The 23,280-nt window shown below is 41.9% G+C and overlaps 1 protein-coding gene across 6 annotated transcripts in view; it reads left to right on the plus strand.

Moving 5' to 3' along the window:
- The window catches only part of trappc13 (trafficking protein particle complex subunit 13), an 81,363-nt gene that overhangs the window by 19,895 nt on the left and 38,188 nt on the right, over positions 1 to 23,280 (plus strand). For all 6 annotated transcript variants that reach the window (XM_069924512.1, XM_069924513.1, XM_069924514.1 and 3 more), the window contains 3 exons: positions 4,088 to 4,172; positions 14,859 to 14,986; positions 20,203 to 20,275. In XM_069924512.1, coding sequence (XP_069780613.1) covers positions 4,088 to 4,172; positions 14,859 to 14,986; positions 20,203 to 20,275 — 286 coding nt within the window. The remainder of the gene's footprint in view (positions 1 to 4,087; positions 4,173 to 14,858; positions 14,987 to 20,202; positions 20,276 to 23,280) is intronic.

A 23,280-nucleotide genomic window follows, 5' to 3' on the forward strand; every position in this document is an offset into this window, starting at 1 on the left:
TTTTCCTCATCTCTGTCCTAAATCTACTCCCCCGAATCTTGAGACTGTGTCCTCTGGTTTTAGTTTCCCTGGCCAGCTCAAAAAACCTTCCTACATCTATCCTATCCATACCCTTTCATAATCCTATATGTTTCTATAAGATCTCCTCTCATTCTTCTGAACTCGAGCGTATACAATCCGAGACGATTTAATCTTTCATCATAAGTCAACCCCTTCATCCCAGGGATCAACCTAGTAAACCTCCTCTGGACCGTCTCCAAAGCCAGTATATCCTTCCTCAAATATGGAGTCCAGAACTGGACACAGTTCTCCAGGTGCGGTCTCACCAGTACCTTGTACAGTTGCAACATTACCTCCCTACTCCTGAATTCAATTCCTCTAGCGATGAAGGGCAACATTCCATTTGCCTTCTTAATAACCTGCTGCATCTGCAACCTAACTTTTTGTGATTCATGCACAAGCACTCCTAAGTCCCTCTGCACAACAGCATGCTGTAGTTTTTCACCCTTTGAATAATATTTATATCATTTATATTTGCATTCCTCCTTATTCTTTCTCATTTATACCCCAAATGTTAAATAAAAGAAAGTGAAATGAAAGAAAGATTTGTAGTATGGTCCTTGTGGTACAAAGGAATTAGAATTTGATGAAATAGCCAGTGCAGTCAACCAAAAGACTAACATTTTGTTCTGTATTGGATTTTCCCATAATTAATTCTGTATCATTTATTGAAACAAAGACAAAATACTGCAAATGATGGCAATTTGAATTAAAAACAGAGAATGTTGGAACTTCTTAGGAGATCAAACAACCCCTGTGGAAAGAGTAATGGAGCAAACACCAGATTGATGACCATATATCAGAATTGGGAAAAGTTTAAGATGAATAAGCACAAGGGAAGGGAGGAGAAAAAAGATCTGTGATCAACTTGAGGTAGGAACAATGTGCAAAATAAATGTAAGTGGAGAATGATGAGATGAGAGTTTATTTTCATAACATAAGTATGACATAAGTGCAATGTACAAATGAATTGACATTCTCGTTGCTGCAGTGCACAGTCAAATACAATGCAACATAAAGCAACGAATAAAAATTAAATTAGCTCACAAGAAGAAAAAAAAGAATACATGTAAAAGATTAGATAAGTATTCACAGTTTCAGTTAATGCAAAAAATGATGTTAAAATAATGCTGACAGACCTTTGGACCTGGAGTGGTGTTCTGATTAGGGTAATATGGATAGGTTCCTGAGCCTAATAAGGGTTGAGGTAAAGCTTTTGAAGCCTGGGTTTCAGGCTTTTGGCTTCTGTACTTTTTAAAGTTTGAGGTGGGAAGAAGCATGCCCATGGTGATGGCGATAATTTACAATGTTGGCTGTTTTCTTGATGGGGTGCTTCATGTAAGGGTGCTTCATGTAGAGGTCTTCAATGGACAGGAGCGGTCAGTTCCTATGATGAACTTGGTTCGGTTTGCTACTATCTGGAGCTGATTGTGTTCCTGAGGGTGTTGGTGGAAGAATTGTATATCTGTTCAAGAAAGATCTCAAAGGTCTTGGGCACAGAGAGAATTGATGTCTGTGATGAAAGTAGGAGGGTGTATTGGGAAGGGTTGTGGCTGTCACGTGATAGCATTGCCCTCTACCTAGTCAGAGGACACACCAGCTGCCAATCAAGGTTTGGTTCTGCACCACCTATTAGGGCACACATTGCCATTGGTTCAATGTAAAGTACCTGGTCTGGATTCTCCAACCTGCCTGTACTTGGCCTTGGGCCATTGGCTGTTGTAATTAGATTAACCCTCCTGGCACCAAGACATTTTTACCCTGCTAATGACCTGGGCTAGATCCTCCAGCAACATAAAGGTGCCATGTGTGCTTTGTTCTCCCTTTGCCAGCTTGGGACCACCCTGCATCCCTCCAGGCCTAAAAACGTGGAAGGGCGCTGGAGAAACTGTTGGTAAGATGTGCACTGTTTAAAAGGTTTGGGAGCATTTAATTAGTGTCCCTTGTAGCACTGAATCAAGGGATGGTGGGGCATCATAGTGATTTTTCCATGATCATTGTATGTACCAGTTCCTTTTGTGTGTGTGTATGTGTGTGTATTTTGTTCCCATGCTATTTCCTCATGTTCGTTATGAATTGTCCGCTATTACTTTCCCACGGCTGCTGTGTGTGTGTTTGTGTGTGTGTGCGTGCGCGCGTGCACTGCATCTGTTACCATTTCCTACAATTGGCTTCTAAAATAAAATCCTTCCCATTAAAAATGTGTCCAGAGACCTTACCTTTGAGACCTACGAAAGACAGAATTGATAATGATTTGTAAGAATGTAGGCAATAAAAGCACTGAGTGTCTACTCTGTCATCCAATAAGATCATGGCTGATTATCTCAGCACCCACTTCCCTACAGTAACTCTAAATCCCTTGATTTCCTTAATATCCAAAACTATCAATCAGTCTGGAGTATACTTAGTAACTAGACACTATTGAGGGTTCAAAAAATTTACTATTGTCTGGTGGAAGAAATCTTGTCTTTCGTGGCACAACCCCCTCACACTCCACTCCTTCATTTTGAAACTCAACATCCCAACCCAGTCCTTAATGAAATCACTGTCATTGCCGCTGTAGGTGGAGAGTGGAAAAGGGAAGAAAATAAGTCAAAGTAAATGCTGTGGGACAAGTGCAGATTGAAACATGTGCTCTATCAAGGTATCACCTCTTGGCAATGTGATTGTTTTGATTGGTCTCTATGAAGATTTTTCTAACCATTCTTAATTTGGACTGTGTCTGTTTTATCTTTCGCCACATTTTCATGCAAAGCAGAGTCAGGTACCATATTTGATGGCATATAAAGACCTGCTGGTATTTAGGACCCCCCCCATTTTTAGCATGAGATATCAGGAAAAAATTCTTTTAGTGTATTTACCTCATTCAATTTGCTCGGGGGGGAGGGGTCCCGTCGCTAGCTCCCTCCCATCAATCGCTCCCACCTTCCTTCCCATCAATTGCTCCTTCCTGTCAATCACTCGCTCCCTCCCTCCCGTCATTCGCTCTTCCCACAGTGCTTTGAGAGAAGCGCTGGGCATCAATGATCAGGCTCGTCAAACAAAGCCTGATCAATGAGACCTGCACTCTCTCAAAGCACTGTGGGAGACAGTGAGTGACAGGAGGAAGGGAGCAAGTGATAGGACTCTTCGAGCAAATTGAATGAGGTGTGGGGGAGGGTGGTAGTGAGTAAGTGGCCTGAGCCGCTCGCTCACTGCCACCTGCCCCTTTCAATCTTCAGGGAGCTGTGCTCATCGAACAAAACCTGATCAATGTGGCCCAGCACTCCCCTCAAAGCACTGTGGGAGACAGCGAGCGGCAGGGGGACAGTGAGCGATGGGAGGGAGACTGAGTGACAGGAGAGAGAGAGAGAGAGTCTTCTTTTCAGGGGAAGTGAGCGACTGCAGCGACTCCAGAAAACATGGGTGAGTAGTTTGAGTTCTTTCCTCCTGTCGCCATCTTGCAAATAGCAGTACCAAAATGTCACCTTCGCATATAGGTCCTTGGGTGGTATTTTAGGCAACTTTTTTGGGAAAAGAAAAGTGGGGGGGAGGTTCTAAATGCTTTCAAATATGGTACTTTTGAAAAGTAGTCAATATTTTGTATCTCTTGTGCTTCCTTTATCATCAACTCCATCTGTTCACCTGCTCTCTTAGTTAAAGAACCAACACTTTTAATTATATATTTAATTTTGTGTATATATCTATCTATTTGAAAATTTTATATATAATATATACATAATAGAGAGAGAGAGAGAGAGAGGTATAAATACACACATGTAGAGTTTCAAATGGATGGCTTTTGAAGGTTATCCATATGCAGGATTAGTAAGTAAGGTCCAAATTGCCAAATGCAGGCGGAAGGAATAGTGGGACAAAATTTAAGGTAGTAGAAATATATAAAAACATTCTCAGTTCTTGTCTGAAAAATGCTTTGTTCCAAAAGCTGTAGCATTAACCCCTGTAAAGTAAATTTTGATATAAATTGGTTTGGTGTTACTTTTGTCTCTTCATCAATAATAATGTGACATTTGGTTTTTTTGTGCAGGAATATCTTTTTAGGAGAAACATTTTCAAGCTACATTAGTGTACATAATGACAGCCCTCAAGTTGTTAAGGATATTTTAATTAAGGTAAGGCAATCAACTGTATTCTGCACATGATTTACATGTGGAAATGTCAGATTTCAGATTTATTGTCAGAGTACATGATATCGCATACAACTCTGAGATTCCATTTTCCTGCGGGTGTGGCAGAATTACCACTAATTGGTAGTGTAGAAAGTAAACTGTACACAGCATAAACATGTAAACAATCAAAAGAACTGTAAACAGGTAACAAATGTAAACAACTGTGCAATACAGAAAGAGCAAAGAAAAATCAATAAAGTGCACAAGTAAGAGTCCTTAAATGAGTCTCTGAGTTTCTCGATGAAGATTCTGATGGTAGAGGGGTAGTATCAGTTTCTGAACCAGTGGTGTGAGTCTTGAGGCACCTATACCTCTTTCTTAATGGCAACAGTGAGAACAGAGGGTGTTGTGGGTCTTTGATAATTGCTGCTGCCCTCTGATGGCAGCGCTCCCCGTAGATGTACTCAATGGTACTGCCATTTGCCTGTAATGTCTTGGGCTGTGTCCACTACCTTTTGGAGAGTTTTATGCTCAGGGGTATTGATGTTCCCATACCAGACCATGATGCGTACTTTCCACCACACATCTACAGAAATTTTCCAGGGTTTCTGGTGTCATACCAAACCTCCACAAATTCCTGAGGAAGTAGAGGCCCGGTGTGCTTTCTTCACAATGCCATTGGTGTGTTGGGTCCAGGAAAGATTCTCCAAGATAGTGACTCCCAAGAACCCAAATTTGCTCACCCTCTCCACTCCTAATCCCCCAATGACCTCTGGCTTTCCTTTCCTAATGTCAACAGTCCAATTAGCTCCATAGTTTTGGTGACATTGAGTGCAAAGTTATTATTGGTGAAGCACTAAGCAAAGTTTTCAATCTCCATCCTGTGTGCTGACTCATCCCCTTCCTTTATATAACCCACTACTGTGGTATTGTTGGCAAATTTGTTGACGGTGTTATTGTTGGTGGTGTAAAGTGAGTAGAGCAGGGGGATAAGAACACAGTCCTGTGGTACACTGGTACTAATGGAGATTGAGGAGGAGAAATTCTTACTAATCTTCGCTGATTGTGGTCTGGAGGTGAGAAATCCATGATCTATTTATATGGGATGTTGAGTCCCAGGTCTTGGAGTTTGCTGATCATTGTTATAGGGATGATTGTGTTAAATGTTTTTGTAACATGGAGGAAAAGATCAATGCAGGTACCATTTGGGTTGTTTCTTTCTAATATTTTGTTTAATAATTTATTTGTGACTTGCATTTCAGTACTGAGTGGGCAACATTTTTTAAATATTTTCCATAAATATATTCATACAATCTTTAAACCTTTATACATTTCAAATATATATTAAATGTTTACAAACAAAAGAAAAAGATAAATTTCCCCCCTTTTTCTTTCCCCCCACCTACCAATATAAGAATATAACTTTGTGTACTGTCAGAGCTCTCATTTCTTTCATTCTTTTTTTTCTGGGATATCACATCTTTACATATCTTGAAGGGTCAAGTTTACAATTGGGCCCCCTACATAATCTAAGTAGGTTGCCATATCTTAACAAAATGTCATATTTATTTTGTAAGTTGTAAGCAGTTTTTTCCATGGGTCTACAACTACGCATTTCCCCGGCCCATCGAGCAATAAGTAGGGGAGAGTCAGACTTCCAAGTAATTGCTATACACTTCTTGGCCATAGCCAGGGCTACCTCAACAAAACAGATTTGAAATTTAGTCAATTTATTGCTCATATCCATAATGTTGCCCAGAAGATATAGCTCAGGGTTATGTGTGAAGGTCACTCCTGTTATTCTTGTTAGTCTTTCAGCGATATCACACCAGAATGGTCTTACCTTTACACATGAGCATGTAGAATGTACAAGAGTTCCAATTTCAATGCAACATCTAAAGCACATTTCAGATATTTCAGATTATGATTTATGTACTTTTTGTGACATAAGATATAATTAATGTAGAAATTATATTGAACTAATCCATATCTTGCATTAATCTTTGATGTGATGCTGTCCAAACATCAGACAGACCAGCATTTCTCTGTTATCTTAACACCTAGATCCGACTCTCATTTCTCTCTCAATCTTTGTAGTCCTTGTTTAACACTTGTGTCTTGAAGAGCAGAATACATCGTACTTATGAATTTAGGTGCATTTCCCAGTCAAAGCATCACCTCTACTTCATTAGTTGAGGGTAGGGTCATTGTGGAACCCCATCTCTCTCACAAGAAGGACCTCAACTGAAGAAAGGAATAAAAGGTTTAATTTGACAGATTGAATTTCTGTTTTAATTGTTCAAAGGATACAAGTAGCCCTTCTTTATAGCAATCTTCAATATGTTTAATTCCTTTCTCATGTCAAAGATTTAAAATTCTATTGGCCAAGTTCATGGGCAATAATTCATTCTGGCACAATGGTGGTTTTGGTGATATCCCCAATTTTTTTCCAATATTCTCGTGCCAAATTTTAATCATATGTATTGGGGTTATCTGTTTTTTGTTATTAATTTGACATTCCATTTATAAATGAAATCCTTTGCTGTATTCTTTCTCATTGTATGTAGTCCCATTTGGATCCATGAGGGAGAGTTCCCTTCTTCGAAAAAGGATGAGAGGAACCGAGCCTGGGCTGCTAAATAATATATTTTTTAAAATGTTGTAATCTTAATCTCCTCCCCCAACCTATATTCCCATGTCAATTTTTCCATAGCGATCCGAGGCACTTGGTTATTCCAAATAAATTGTCATATCTGATCATTAAAGTGTCTTAAGAAAGGCAAAGAAATTGGCATCACTTTAATTTTCACGCAATTAATCCTTCCAATTAAAGTAATAGGCAGGTCTCTCCATTCTTTTAAGTCCTCCTCTATCTTTCCAAGCAAGTGGAGATAGTTAAGTTGTATGGAGTTGGTCGATTATTTATCTACTGTTATTTCTAAATATTTAATTCCATCCATTTTCCATTTAAACTGGCTTCCTTTTTGATATCTTTCATAATCAAAATTTGTTAAGGCTTAATTTCACTTTTTTCTAATTAATTATATATCCTGAAACTCTCATTTTTTTTTATAGTGTGGTCTATAGTTTGACCAAAGACTTAGCTGGGTCTGATAACTATAGCAGCATGTCATCTGCAAATAAATTGATTTTATGTTCTTCCTGGCCAACTCTGAATCCCTTTATATCCAGATCTCAGGAGACAAACCCTTGACAGACATCTATAAACCCACCAACTCCCACAGCTACCTCAACTGTACCTCTTCCCTGCAAGGATTCCATTCCATTCTCTCAATTATTCTGTCTCCGTCGCATCTGTGCCCAGGATGGGCACTTCCATTCCAGATCATCAGAGACGTCCTCCTCCTTCAAGCAACGTGGCTTTCCCTCTACCACCATGGACTCGGTGCTCACCCGTATCCTTCATTACCCGCACATCTGCCTTTGCCCCCATGCGCAACAAGGACAGGATTTCTCTTGTCCTAACCTACCACCCCACCACCCTCCATATCCAACATCTCCTCTGCCATTTTTGCCACCTACTACTTGATTCCACCACAAGGCACATATTCTCCTCTCCTCCCTCTCCACCTTCCGCAGAGACTGCTCCCTCTGTGACTCTCTTGTCCACTCCTCCCTCTGCAGGACCTAGTCCTGCTCCATTTGTGCCCATACCTCCTCTCTCATCACCATTTGGGGCACCAAACAGTCCTTTCAAGTGAAGCAACAAATAATATGAATTTGCAGGGGTCATCTACTGCATCTTTAGTGAACCTGTTGTGGTCTCCTCTACATCAATGAGACTGGTCCTAGACTAGGAGATTGCTTTGTTGAGAACCTTGGCTCTGTCTCCTGGAATAGCTTAAATCTCCCATTTCACTTCTCCATCCCATTCCCTTACTGACATGTCTGTCCATGATCTTATATACTGACAGACAGAGACCACCTGTAAATTGGAAGAATAACACCTCATCTTCCAACTGGGCACCCTCCAACCAGGTAGCATTAATCTCGACTTCTTTGGCTTTCATTAACCCTCCATTTCTTCCCTCCATTGCCTTTCCCTATCTTTCTCTCTCTATTCACACAAAAATGATAAATTCTTACCTCATCCCATATCATATCCAATTAACACCTTTTGTTGGTCAGGATTCCACCCCCATTTTTGAATTCTGAGACTTTCTGAGATTTTCTGCTTCTGGCTCATTTTCCTTATTCCTTGAAGTAGATGCTGAAAAGACTGGCTGAGTTCCTCAAGCATTTTGGTGTCTATTTACTATGTTCACAGCATCTGTAGACTTTCATGTTTCAATAAGTCAAGTTGTTGTCAATGCTTAATTGCCTTTAAGGTGATGAGCCACCTTTTTTAAAAATAACATCAGTTGCTATCTTGAAACTTCCATTTGCTGTCAGGTAGAAATTTACAGGTAGGTGTATTATGTGGTCAGTAAGGCTTTATTACTGCCTTTTGGGAGCTAGAGACAGTATTTGAGATTTCCTCATATTATTTATCACTTCTGTTGGCCCTGTTCTGCTGTTGATACAGGATATCAAGCAGTGGTAGAGAAGTCTGCAAGATTACTTGAAAGGAATGATTGTATCAAGCTATTTCACTGCCCACATGTTAATGGGGAGGAACTTGTAGGATTGACTGTGTTAGGATATTCCTTTGTCATATTCAGGAGGTGGTCTATCCTTTTTATTATTCTTTATGTAGCTATTTGATACAATTATTGAATTATTATTGTTGAATAATTAGTATTACATCAAGTGAAGCTACAACTGTGATGGAGTGCACATTTGCAAAATGCAAGTTTAATGCTTGTATTCAGAAACCTCTTGTGATGTTTTTGTTGTAATGGAGATGAAGATTTATTTGGATGTTGACGGGATTTCAGGACTGAGTTACAGGGAAAGGTTAAGCAGGTTAGGACTTTATTCCCTGCAGTGCAGAAGAATGAGGGGATATTTGATAAAGGTATACAAAATATGAGGGTTAAAGACAGAGTAAATGCAAGTTGGCTTTTTCCACTGAGGTTAAATAAGATACCAACCAGAGAACATGGGTTGAGGGTGAAAGAGGAAATGTTTTGGGGGAACATTAGGGGGACTACTTCACACAGAGAGTAGTGGGAGTTTGGAATGAGCTGCCAGTTGAAGTGGTGAATGAGGGCTCAATTTTAACATTAAAGAAGAATTTGGACAGTACAAGGATGGGAGAGGTATGGAGGGCTATGGATTGGGTGCAGGTTAGTGGGACTAGGCAGAATAATTGTTTGCCTTAGACTAGAAAGGCCTGTTTTCTGTGCTATAATGTTCTATGTAATTGGTGAAATTGTTCAAGAACTTGTAAAGAAAACTTGGGTAATCCTCAAATTGTTTGAGGGCCAGCCAGGGAAGAAGTAACCCTGAGTTTTAAATGGAATGAGGGAAAGCCCAAATTACAAATTTGGCCTTCCAACCTGATTGTCAATGACATATTGAGCTCCTGCCCTGACTTATCCATTTCTAATGGCATCAGAACCACTCGCACTGTGTCTATTTGGATGATATTGCAGATTTTTGGTCTTTTCTCAGTGCTCTCTGCAGCTGGTCATTTAAAGATTTCTTCTTGATTTTTATTTTTCTGACAATTTTTTCTCCATTAGTGCTGTGTTGTATTTTGACCAAGACTGTTGTGCTGACCTCTATATTCCATCCAAAAAAAAGTACTAAACCCTCCTGACCTTGTAACCCTCTATTTTCCTTTCATCCATGTGCTTGTTCAAGAGTCTCTTAAATGCCCCAAATGTTTCAGCCTCCACTACCACCCGGCAAGGCATTCTAGGCACCCACAACTCATTGTGTTTTTTTAAAAAACTACCCTTGATGTCTCCCCTACACTTTACTTCCTTGACTTTGTAGAGATATCTCCTGGTTTTTGCTATTCCTGCTCCAGGAAAAAGGTGCTGGCTGCCCATCTTATCTTGTAGACCTCTATTAAGTCTCCCCTCATCCTTCTTCACTCCAAAGGGAAAAGTCCGAGCTCTGCTAAACTTGCCTCATAAGACTTGTGTGATAGTACGGATTCTATCACCAATGTGTATATGTATATGTTGTGGTATAGGATGATGGTGGTGATTGGCTGAGAGCGTAGCCATGCCTACTGGCAGGTCTTAAAGGGTTGCTCCTAGCCAGACCCAGATCATTCTGGACTGTTCGACCTACATGTGATACGCTCCCGTCTTCTAGTTAATAAAAGCCTTGGTTTGAATCAAAAAGCCTTTGATTCTTTCGACGTGCACTACAATTTTATTAACTAGAAAGTTTTCAAGGGATGGAGCATATGCTGCGACCGGAACGGCTCAACATCGACCCGCAGTCGGCTACAGCTTCGAATGACTTTAAGCACTGGGTGAGGTGTTTTGAAACTTCATACAACTCTCTGACCTTGCCGTGGAGGAGGACGGCCATCGACTACTAGTATAGATGTCTATGGTGTCCCTGAGAGTCTATGAGAGCATCCAGGACGCAGCCAGTTATGCTGCAGCCATGAAGGTGTTGAAAGGACTCTACGAGCGACCGGTAAACAGGGTCTACACCCAGTGCAAACTAGCGACCAGGAGGCAACTGCCTGGTGAGTCCTGTAGAGCTTATAGCCAAGCACTAAGGGCACTGGGCAGAGCCTGTACCTGCTCAGACAGAACTGCTGCTGAGACCACTGACGATCTCATTCGGGATGCTTACGTGGCCAGAGTCCGATCGAATGAGGTGAGGCAGCGCCTGCTAGAGCACCGCTAGGAGAAAACCTAGAGGACGTGATCCAGATCGGAGAGACAATGGAGGATGCGGTCTTAAGTATGGACGCTTACTCTCAGGGCTGGACCCCACGCTATGAAGTGAGTAGGTTGCCCTCCCTCAAACCTACTACCACATGGCCCACCGACGACATGTCGGCCGCTGCTACACTGCCTGATGCGACCCCGAAGTGCTACTTCTGCAGGAGGGATAAGCACAGCAGGTCCCAGTGTCCGGCAAGGAAATCCAGGTGCCAGAAGTGCCTCAAAAATGGCCACTTTGCTGTAGTCTGTCACTCCAAAATGGCCACCGTCAAACACAGCACCTCGTGTGAGGCCCAACCTTCACCCTCCCATTCACATATCTCTTCTTCAGAGCTCTTGTCCAATGAGATCAAGGGCTCCACCACACGGCAGCGCCTGACGTCACTGGGCAGGCGCCGAGCGCGGAAGGTACAGCCCACCCTTGCCGAGATGACATTGGCCTGCTTGGACCTCCCACATGGAGCAACGACCACTCAGGCCCAAGCCCCGACTTTAACAGCTGCTACCGACCAGGGACCCAACGCTGCCGACCAGGTACCCTGCGCCGCTGCTGCTGCTGCCGACCAGGGACCCGACGCTGCTGCCACCACCGACGCTGCCGACCTGGTACCCGCCGCTGCTACTGCCAACAACTGCCCGCCTGACCGCCCCACCACCGCCGACTGCAAGCAGCGACCCCCAGCACTTACCCTTGGCTGCAGACACCCCCAGCAGGCTGCAGGCAGCAGCCCCAGCTCCTGGATGCTGACAGCTCCAACCCGACTGCTTCTGTGACGTCACCATGCACACGTAGTGCACTTCAGGCCCGACGCTGCATGACGTCATCACACAAGACTCCACTGTTCCCAGCACAGGTCTCTGCATCAGTGACCCTGAACCAGGACTACCCCCATCCCCTTACAAAAGCAATGGAACTGATTAAAGTGCATGGACACCATACCAATTGCTTATTTGACACGGGGTCAACCAAGAGTTTTATCCATCCAGACCTGGCCCACCGTTGCGGACTGGTTATTCTCCCCACTGACCAGACGATTTCATTGGTGACCAGGTAACACTCAGCTGGGGTAAAGGGGTATTGTGTGGTGACCCTGAAAGTCCAGGGCATCACATTTACCGATTTTAAACTATTAGTCCTCCCCCAACTGTGTGCTCCCTTATTGCTGGGACTGGGTTTTCAGTGCCAGTTCTGAACTGTTTCCCTGCACTATGGGGGGGCCCCATGCCCCACTCTCTGTGTGTAACCACTCCACCCCAGAGGCCTCCTGCCAGCGACAGCTCAAGGCATCCGCCCTGGCGACCCACTTGTAGCCTCTCCACCCTCCAGGTCGCTCCTCCAGCACTCTTTGCAAACCTCACCCCTGGCTGGAAACCAGTAGCCACCAAAAGATGGCAATATAGTTATGAAGACAGGAAATTAATCAGAAGCGAGGTGCGCAGACTGCTGGACAAGGGCATTATTGAACCCAGCTCAAGTCCCTAGAGGACCCAGGTGGTGGTGGTAGTTAAAAACGGGGAGAAGCTGCAGATGGTGGTTGACTACAGCCAGACAATCAACCGCTTCACCCTTCTGGATGCGTTCCCCCTCCCACAGATTACGGATGTGATGAATCAGATCACCCAATACTGTGTGTTCTCCACCATTGATACGTTCGGCCTATCACCAGCTCCCGATCTGCCGAGAAGACTGACTTTTCGTAGCCTTCGAAGCAAATGGGCAGCTGTATCAATTCCTCAGGGTAGCCTTTGGGGTCACGAATGGTGTCGCGGTTTTCCAGTGGGAAATGGACCGGATGGTAGACCAGATGGGCTACAGCTATTTTCCCGTATCTGGTCAATGTCACCATCTGCAGCCATGACACGCAGGACCATGATGCCAACGTCAAGAAATTTTTTCAGACTGCGATTCGGCTGAACTTAACCTACAATTTTAGCAAGTGTGTCTTCCGGACCACTCGGCTCACAATTGTGTGGTGGAGAACAGGGTGGTAATGCCAGACCTTGACTGCATCCATCCCCTTATGGACTTGCATCCCCCCCACACCCAAAAGGCACTCAGACACTGCCTGGGTTTCTTTTCGTATGCCCAATGGGTTCCACACTATGCCAAAAAGGCATGGCCATTTATCAAGACCACCTCCTTCCCCCTGTCAACCGAAGCCAGAGCGGCCTTCGACCGCATCAAATCGGACATCGCTGCTGCAATGCTGAATGCCATCGATGAGTCCATTCCATTCCAAGTAGAGAGCGATGCATCCGATTTTGCACTTGTGGCCACTTTGAACCAGGCCAGCTGGCCGGTAGCCTTCTTCTCCAAGACCCTCTAGGGCCCTGAGAGCCGACACTCCTCTGTCGAGAAGGAGGCCCAGGCCATAGTCGAAGCAGCATCTTTGGGTACCCTAGTTACATCCACAGTGAACGGGGGTCCTCGTTTATGAGCACCGAGCTGCGGAATTACCTTCTGGACCGTGGTATTGCTTCGAGCAGGACCACCAACTATAACCCACGCGGTAATGGGCAGGTCGAAAGAGAGAATGTCACCGTCTGGAAAGCGGTTAGGCTTGCCCTCCGGTTCAAAGGCCTCCCACCGCTCGCTGGCACCGCTCACTAGCGCCCTAGACTCCATCCGCTCCCTCCTATGCACCGCGACCAATGCCACCCCCCATGAAAGGATGTTCTCTTTCCTGAGGAAATCCAAATCAGGAATAACCACGCAGGTGTGGCTCACGGTTCCCGGGCTTGTCCTCCTGCAACACCACGTCCGGTATTCAAAGAACGACCCTTTGGTTGACCAAGTGATGCTGCTCCATGCAAACCCGCATTATGCATACATCGAGTACCTGGAAGGGCAGGAGGACACAGTCTCGGTAAGGGACCTAGCCCAAGCTGGATCAGACCCAACAGTGTGCCCAACCCAACCTCCTCCAACTCCTTCTCCCCTAGCTCATGTGCTCAAACAGAGGGATCAGCACCACCCCACCAACTCAGGCCAGCCTTTCGACAACGCCATTGGGGAATTGAGCGAAGCGGTGGCGGGACCCAACAAGCCCGCCAGTGACACAACTCCAGCGACCCCAATCCCAGCACCACGGTGGTCACACCGGACGATCAGGCCTCCCGACCGTTACAGCCCCTAACCTCCCACCAATTTCCCCCCCCCTTTTTTTTTTTTACAGCCCTCTATTCACCCCAGGGTCAGTTCTCAAAGAAGGGGTGAATGTGATAGTATGGATTCTATCACCAATGTGTATATGTATATATAGTGGTATAGGATGGTGGTTATTGGCTGAGAGTGTAGCCACGCCTACTGGCAGGTCTTAAAGGGTTGCTCCGAGCCAGACCCAAATCCTGGACAGCTTGACCTACATGCGATACGCTCCACTCTTCTAGTTAATAAAAGCCTTGGTTTGAATCAACAAGCCTTTGATTCTTTCGACGTGCATTACAACTTTTTTCCAATCTGGGCAACATCCTGGTAAATCTCCTCTGCCCCCTCTCCATAGCTTCCACACCTGTTCTATATTGAGGTGGACAGAACTGAACACAATACTCCAAATGTAGTCTCACCAGAAATTTGTAGAGTTGCAACATGATCTCAATTCTTGAGATCCCATCCCATAGGTTTTCTTAACTATCCTATCATTAAATATATTACAGTATATATTAAAAGAATGTTAAGTGAATGAATGTGATTCAGATTAGAGTTCTTTCTGTTTGAAATTTTAGTTGAAAACCTGTGTCTCCTAATTTCTATTTCTGTAACTTGGATATTTAGATATTTGCTGGTCCTGAATTTTACAAATTAAAATGCTGCCAATTCAACAAAATTTCCTAAGATTGTCAGTAAAACTGTTTCTTTTTACATTAGGCTGATCTTCAGACGAGCTCTCAACGTTTAAACCTGTCAGCCTCCAATGCTGCAGTTGCTGAACTTAAACCCGATCGGTGTATTGATGATGTGATTCACCATGAAGTGAAGGAAATTGGAACACACATGTATGTTTTAACTTTAAAGAGTTTTTTAAAAAAAACTGTTCCATCAAAGCATTAAACTTACATCACGAGAGTTATAGAAACATTCTATGATGTATCTGAAAGAATTGCAATTCAGGCCAAACAGTGAAGTTATAGCAATGCTCTACTCAAATATGCTATATGTGGCTTTGGAGCAGAAAGGTTTCAGAGTATGTTAACATTTCAAAGTTTGCATACTGCTGCCAAAAATTAAAAGGATAATGATAGTTGTGATTTTTAAAAAAAATCACTTTCATTAAAATGGCACTTGTGCTTAATTGTAGTGCTTTGGTCAAAAATGATGTTCTTTCCAAGCAAGTGTAATTTTCATGTCAATTCATTACTCTTGCTACAAAATTGATCTACTTAAATATTAAATATTTTAAATTTATTTTAAACACCTCTAAACTTTAGTCTAACTGAAGACACCAGAAACTTGAATCTAGAGTCACCGACTTCAAGATTCCAGATTCCTTTATTGCCATGTAAAATTAAACAAAATTGCCTTCTGCCTATCGTAAGGCAGAGTTACCATTCATATCACCCAGGGTCCCTTACAGTACAAAAGAAAGAGAACCAAGAGAGTCCCTTCAGAAATACTGAATGTCTGTGGATTCCTCTCCAGCGCTCCGGCAGCCTCTGCAGGCGCACAGACTGCTGTTCGATCCATTGGCAACCCGAGCTCCAGATCCAAACCTCTGACATGGTCAGAAAGCCTTCAGTGCCCAAGGCCCTTCAGGAGCCCTTCTTGCCCTCAGCACCCTCTCAAATCCCAGTTCTGATACATGTATTTGGTTCTCATGAGCCAGTCTCCAGCAGTCCGCAACCTGTGTGGTTCCTTCAAGTGCAACGAGTGGGTCCTTCAGCAGCTGAGCCCATCACTGGTCTGCCAGCATGGTCACTATACTACAGGGTCATCTCCTATTCTTCTCCTTCTCAACGGACATTGTTTCTATCCATTTCTGGTGCTCTGTGCTGGACCGCTGCTCCCAGGAGTCTGTAACCTCACATGACCACTGCCAAGCCATCTTAGCCACAGACCAGTAGTTGCAGGATTTTAGTTTAAAAGCACTATCTGCTCCTTTAATGGGCTGTTTAATGCCTGTACAGAGTCGCGTGCTTGGACGGGGCAGTTAAACCTTTTGGAGTAGGGCTGTATCTCCGCTCTCCTGGTCAACACCAGTGGCAGCTCCACAGTCTAATTGAAAATTGAAGCATGAATCTATGGCATAGGATTAATGCATATATTTTTCTTCTAATCTAAGATGAACTGTGTTGAAGTGGAAGATGCAGAGTAAAAACAAGGCATATACCATTAGGGTGGGCAAAAGAGATGAGAAGTGGGAAATTAGTAGTCTCATTTCCTAGTAGTTGGCTGGAAGTAGTTGGCAGAGTCTGCTCAATTCCACTTCACATTTTGCTTTACCTGCTATGTAGCCAGTGATACTAGAATAAGAACTGAAATACACTTTAAACAGCATTTAAAACTTCTGTCTTTCTTGCTTTAATAAATATTTAAAAATCTACATTAAGATTTTGATTGTGACATTTCCAATGGTAAAGTATGGTTTAATTTCAGTAATGAATTAGAGGTGATGTGTCATACTAATGAGACATTCATAATATTGTTTGATGGTTTAGAAATTATTTTGTAGGGATTTTAATCCTTTATTTACTGACATAGCAAGGTAATAAATGCAGTTTAAGTTATTTGTTGCTATTATTTTTATAATTTTCCAGTTTTTCAGAAATTAAATAGTGAAATTGCAGGATGCAACATTAGATTATCCCTTGTTTTACAATTTTGTGGTTGATGTGCATTTTCAAAACGTCAAATTTCCAGCATCTCTGAAGTCTGTCCAATTTCAGCTTGTTTTTTGAACCTCATTGTGACTGTGGAACATTTTGCTCTTTATTGATTGGACTAGCATCAATATTTTTAGAAAAATTATGATTATTTGGTGATGCTGATAAGGATTAAGACTCATATGCATGTGTAAAGTGTAAAGTTTGGTGAGAATGATGAAACTCTTCAATAGTAAGAATTGTTTGCAGTATTCCCCAGCGCAAGCAAACAAAATGGTTTGGAATTACATTGTTTATTGTCATTGATACACAGTAAAAAAAAATTGTTTTGCATGCTATCCAGGCAAATCAACTCAAGTAGTACAATAATAAACAACATTGGAGAGAGTTGCATTACAATAAGTTAAATAGTTCAGGGTATAGAAAAAAATAGTTAAAATAGTATAAGGGCATAATCTTTTGCCAAAGATCGATTAATTTAAGAATCTGATAAGAGTTTAGTTAGTACCATTTTAAAAAAAATGGAAAGCACTCTTGTATATTACAATTTCATGATCTGTATTTCAGTGTAAGGAATTCTAAAATGTCCTGAATGCTTGATGGTTTACATTAATCATGTAAGCATGATTGAAACTTTATTTAGGGTTCTATTTAAGGTTGAAAAATTGCAATCTTTGTTCTTCCTAAGTTGATATGATAATTTTATTGGCTACTTGGGCAGCTAGATTACTAATGGGTGGTAGTAATCTTTTCAACAGACACATGACATTTAAAGATGTTCAAAAGAGGGAGTTATTGACACCAAAGTTGCTAGATCCTTTTGGGAAGCACTGGTGTTTAGTGGTGAGTGCAGTTAGTTTGTTGAATGTAAACTTTGGGCTAATAAGTGAGAAAACGAAAAAAGTCAAGCATTTTGTCCATTTAATCTATTTCACTTTGTTCCCCAGTTCTCACTGTATCAATTATTTCAAATATTAATTTTTTTTGTGGTAAATTGTATTAATAGTAATTTTCACTCATTTTTAATTGAGTTTGGTGATCTTTTTAAATTAAGTCCAAAACTACATGCGAATAAAAATCAGTTGGTGAGTTGGGTGAAGTAATGGCAGATGGAATTTAATCCTAAGTGCGAGGGGTTGCATTTTGGGAAGTCAAATAAGGGCAAGACATATAGAGTAAATGGTAGGGTCTATTGATGAACAGAGAGACTTGGGGTACAAATCCTTGAAGAAGCAACCTAAGTGAATAGAGTGAGGAAGAAAGCATATGTTATGCTTGCTTTTATTAGATGAGACCAAGAATATAAGAGTTGGGATTTAGGATGTTTTTACAACTTTAGGCTGCACTTGGAATATTATGTGCAATTCGGGTTGCCACATTTTTTTTGCAATTAACTGTTTGCATCAGAGGGAGTGCAGAAATTTACCAAGATGTTGCATAGATTGGAGGGCTTTATATATAAGGAGAGATTGGATAGACTGCATTTGTTTTCCCTTGGAGTAAAGGAGTTGCATGTTGACCTGATAAAGGAATATAAAGTTGTGAGATGCATTGATGTAATAGGTAATAAGAATAACTTTCTTATGGTGGATGTCTAAAAGTTTTAAGGTGAGAGGGATGAGGTGTATAGGGGTAAAAAGAAGGAAGTTTATTCCTACCCCCCACAGAGTGGGGTTGATGACGGGAACACACTGTCTGCACAGCAAAAATATGCACTATTAATACATCACTTTTTTTGCACTCACTATAAATGTGAATATTTATCCTTTTAATTTTAAAAAATCTCTTGTGTGGTAATTTAATTTATACTTGTGCCAAGAATTTATTAAGGCATTTAACAAGGTAGGCTGAAACAGAAGATACAAGATGCATGGGATCCACCGAAAATTAATTTGTGCAGGTAGTCCCCGACTTGCAACCTATGCAACTTACAGCCATCTGTACATACGACCAAATTTTTTTTTAAATAAAAATAAAAAGTTAATATAAAAGTCATGCTTTTTGGGTGGAAGTAGGGGCCTCTATATATGGAAAATAGCATCTACAGCAGGGCTGGCCTTAGTAGCTGCCGTGTCGTATTTGATGAACGATAAACTGGATACAGTGAATTTCCAACCTATGTCCATCTTGAGATATAACCAGTCAGAACGGAACAAAGTTGTAAGTTGAGGACTACCTGTATTCAGAATTGATTGGCTCGAAGAAGGCACAGAGAGGGTAGTGGTGGAAGTATGTTATTCTGGCTGAAGTTCATGAGCAATGGTGTTCTGCAGGGATTGGTATTGGGATCCCTGTTGTTTCTGATGTATTTATAAATTAATTAGATAAAAAAATGGGTGCATGGGTTTGTGAGATGGCAGATGACATTAAGATTGGTGGAGCTGTGAATGGTGATAACAAAGGATATAAATCAGTTGTTGATATGGGAAGAGAAATGCCAGGTGGAGTTTAATTTGGAGAAGTGTGAGGTGTGGCACTTTGAGAGGTCAAACTACTGGGTTTCCATCCTTATGCCAGTGTTCTGAGTAAATACTGATGCAAAAAAATGTTTAAGATCTTCCCATCTCGTGAGGCTCCACACATAGATGACCACTCTGATCTTCTCGGGTTCCAATTTTGTCCCTTATTACCCTTTCATGAAGGGTATAGACAGAGTAAATGTGAATAGTCTCTTTCAACTTAGATTAGGAAGATAAATATGAGAGATCAAATATTGCATCCTCCCTCATTAGTACCTCTTCAAATTGATTAAGAAAACTTTTCTGAACACATTTGACAAACTCCAAGCCATTCAGCCCTTTTACAGATGGGAGTCATTGATTGGGTCGATGTTCAGAATCTTTCTCCCAGGATAAAAATGTCACATATTAGATGATATGCATTTAAGGAGAGGGTGATAAAGTTTAAAGGAGATGTCCAGGGCAAGTTTTTTACACAGTAGGTTTTAGGTGCCAGGAATGGGCCAAAAAAGGAATGGTGGAGGAAGCTACAATAGTAGTATTTAAGAGGCTTTTAAATAGGCACATGAATATGTAGGGAATAAAGGAATATGTATCATGTACAAGGCGCAGAGTTTTCGTTTGACTTGGACAACCTGTTTGGTGTTCACATGTGGGTCAAATCACCTATTGCAGAGCTGACTATAAATGTATCTTTAAGTAAGTTTACTTCAAGCCATTTTATAATTTCCCATTCTCTTCCACAATTTTAAGACTCTAAACCTTGTTTCTCTTTGATTATGCTTTTTGGCTCATTCTCTTTCAGTTGGGATTCTTTGGTTCACCTTATCCAATTGATTGCCTTATCTGATTGCCTAAATAATTAAACCCATTTGTTATATCGTATAAAGTGTGGCATTGATTTTGTTTTTCTCGTGCCGTTTTCTTTTGCAGCTTAGTCTGTGCAGTTAGCTACAGTACACAAGCTGGAGAGAAGATGTACTTTCGAAAGTTCTTCAAATTTCAGGTACTATGCACAAAGCTTGGGGCATCATAATACATCATCAAAAAGATAGTAGGTTACTCAACAATTTTCATACATTACTATTCTTATTCAAATCTGTTGTCTTCAAATTTGAAGATTACGTCTCCCTAATATGCAAAAGATTAAAGTTTTCATGCATCAAACATACTGGTAAAGTTTGAACTCATTTAATTAAACTATTTCTGGATGTGTCATGAAGACTTTTATTCCTAGTACCTTCTTTTCACTCATGTACCACTTTAAGTAATCCCTATGCCATTGGTGTTCTGTGATTAGTAAGGGATTGCTTAAGGTGGTATGTGAGTGGGAAGGGAAGGTTGAAAATCACTGTGCTCTAGACCCAATTGTTACTGAAGTATTTTGCTTGAGAAAAATTGTCATTGGCCTTTGGAGTTATGAAACCATGCACATAACGAGTCAATTAGGTACGATTAAAACAGTAATTTTCAAACTTTTTCTTTTCACCTACATACTACCTTAAGAAATCCCTTACTAATCAGAGTACCTATGGCATAGGGAATAATTAATGTATAGGTATGTGAGTGGAAAGAAAAAGATTGAGAACCACTGATCTAGGCTATTAGAACTCCAGGCTATAATGAGCTGAAATATTCAAATTTGAAGATAAAATAGAGTATCAATCAAATTATTCATAACTGTAAATAGTTTTGAATATATTCAAATATTGACCTTGGTAGTCAACCTTGTCTCCCAACTTCCATTCCTTTCCCAATGTAGTTCTATGTTATTGTTTATGGAAGATCTTCACATCTACTAAACTTGAAAGTTCAAGTTTATTGTCATCTGATTGTACATATACAGAGTACAAAGCTCGTCGAAACAACTTGTCTCCAGACCATAGTGTGCGCACACAGGCACACAATACACGCTACACAGAAGTGACATATATTCAGTACACAGTGATCAGCAATAAATGTATATAAAAATAATTTACAGATTCAAGGTTCCTTTTATTGCTACATAATAATAAATTAAAAATGTAACATACATGATATATTTCAACAATTGCCTGCCATAAGGCAGACAGAGAGTCACCATTAGTATTGCCTGACATCACTTACAAGAGAGAAAGAGAAGCAAAAGAGAGTCCCTTCAGAGCCACAGAGTGTCCATCCATTCTCCTCCATCACTCCCACAGCCCCGGCACCCTATTCAATTCATCAACAATCTGAGCTTCAGATTCAAACCTCCAATATGATCAGGAAGCCTTCAGTGCCCAAGGCCCTTCCGGAGCCCTAGATTTGTTCATCAGTCTCACCGGCTGCAGGAGGAATCTGTTTCCTACCCTGGAAGTCTTGGTTTTTATACTTCTGTTCCTCTTTCTTGATTGTCATGTCTCAAAGATGCAGCGAGCTGGATATGAGGGTCGGTGATGATTCTTTAAGCCCTCTACAAATACTGCTCCTTATAAATAGTTGTGGTCTGGTGCACTAATCTTTATCTTACTCAGGGCAGTCAATCCCTCCCATGGGACCCCTCTACCAAACTTCAATCCACTGTCTCCAAAACCATCTCAAACCTCATCACCTCTGGTCACCTCCTCTCCACGGCTAACAACCTCGTTCTCTCCCACCCCTGCACTGCCCATTTCTACCTCCTACCAAAAATACACAAAACCAACCATCTGGGTGAACCCATTGTTTCTGCCTGATCCTGCCCCACCGAACTCATTTCATTTTACCGTAACTCTATCCTTTCTTCCCTGGTCCAATCCCTCCCCACTTACATCCATGACACCTCACATTCCCTCCAACCCATCAACGACTTCAGATTCTCCGAACTGGACAGCCAAATCTTCACGATGCATGTCCAATTCCTTTATACCTCTAACTCCTACACAGAAGGTCTGAAAGTACTTTGCCTCTTCCTGGACCAAAAACCAGACCAGTCACCCTCTATCACCTCCCTCCTCTGCCTGGCAGAACTTGTCCTCACTCTAAACAACTTCTCCTTTAAGTCATATCACTTCTGCCAAATTAAAGGAGTAGCCATGGGCACCCACATGGGTCCCAGCTACACCTGCCTGTTTGTAGGCTTTGTGGAGCAATCCATACTGCAAGCCTACACAGGCAAGATCCCTCCCAACTCTTCCTCCATTGTATGGATGACTACATCAGGACTGCCTCATGCACCTGCGATGAGCTCGTCAACTTCATCTACTTTGCATCCAACTTCCACCCCAACCTCAAACTCACCTGGTCCATCTCCAATAATACTCTTCCCCTCCTTGATCTCTCTGTCTCCATCTCGGGAGACAAGCTTTCCACCAACATATTTTACAAACCTTTCAACTCCAACAACTACTTGGACAACACTTCCTCACACCCTGCCCCCTGCAAGAATTCAATCCCCTTCTCTCAATTTCTCTGTCTCTGCCACATCTGTTTCCAAGATGAGGTCTTCCAGTCCAGAGCATCCAAAATGTCTGCCTTCTTGCACAAATGTGGCTTCCCCTCCACCACTATCGATTCAGCCCTCACCCACATCTCCATTTCCCACTCATCTGCCCTGGCCCCCTCTGCCCCCAGATGCAACCAAAATAGAATCCCCCTCATCCTCACCTACCACCCCACCAGCCTCCACATCCAATACATTATCCGCTGGAATTTCCGGCACTTATTGCAGGATCCTACCACTAGACGCATCAGCAGATTTTCACACGTTAACTGTTGATGAAACCACGGACATATCTGTCAACAAATGTCTCATTCTGTACTTCAAATTCAGATCTAAAGATTGTACTGAGTATAAAGCATTTTTTGGCAGAATGGTTCTACTGTAGGCATGTGATACTTCAATGGTTTCAGTGATAAAGCAGTTTTATGAAGAGAAGAAATGACCTCCACAAAATAGTGATGTGTAGCGGCGGCTACACTGCTCCTGTAATAACACACGCAACCAGACGGGTTGAGCTCAGTGAGCAGACTAGTTTATTCCAGGCTGCTGGGCTGCACTTATATTCCCAG

This window comes from Narcine bancroftii, chromosome 3 (assembly GCF_036971445.1).
Source record: "Narcine bancroftii isolate sNarBan1 chromosome 3, sNarBan1.hap1, whole genome shotgun sequence".
In the NCBI taxonomy this organism is placed as follows: Eukaryota; Metazoa; Chordata; class Chondrichthyes; order Torpediniformes; family Narcinidae; genus Narcine; species Narcine bancroftii.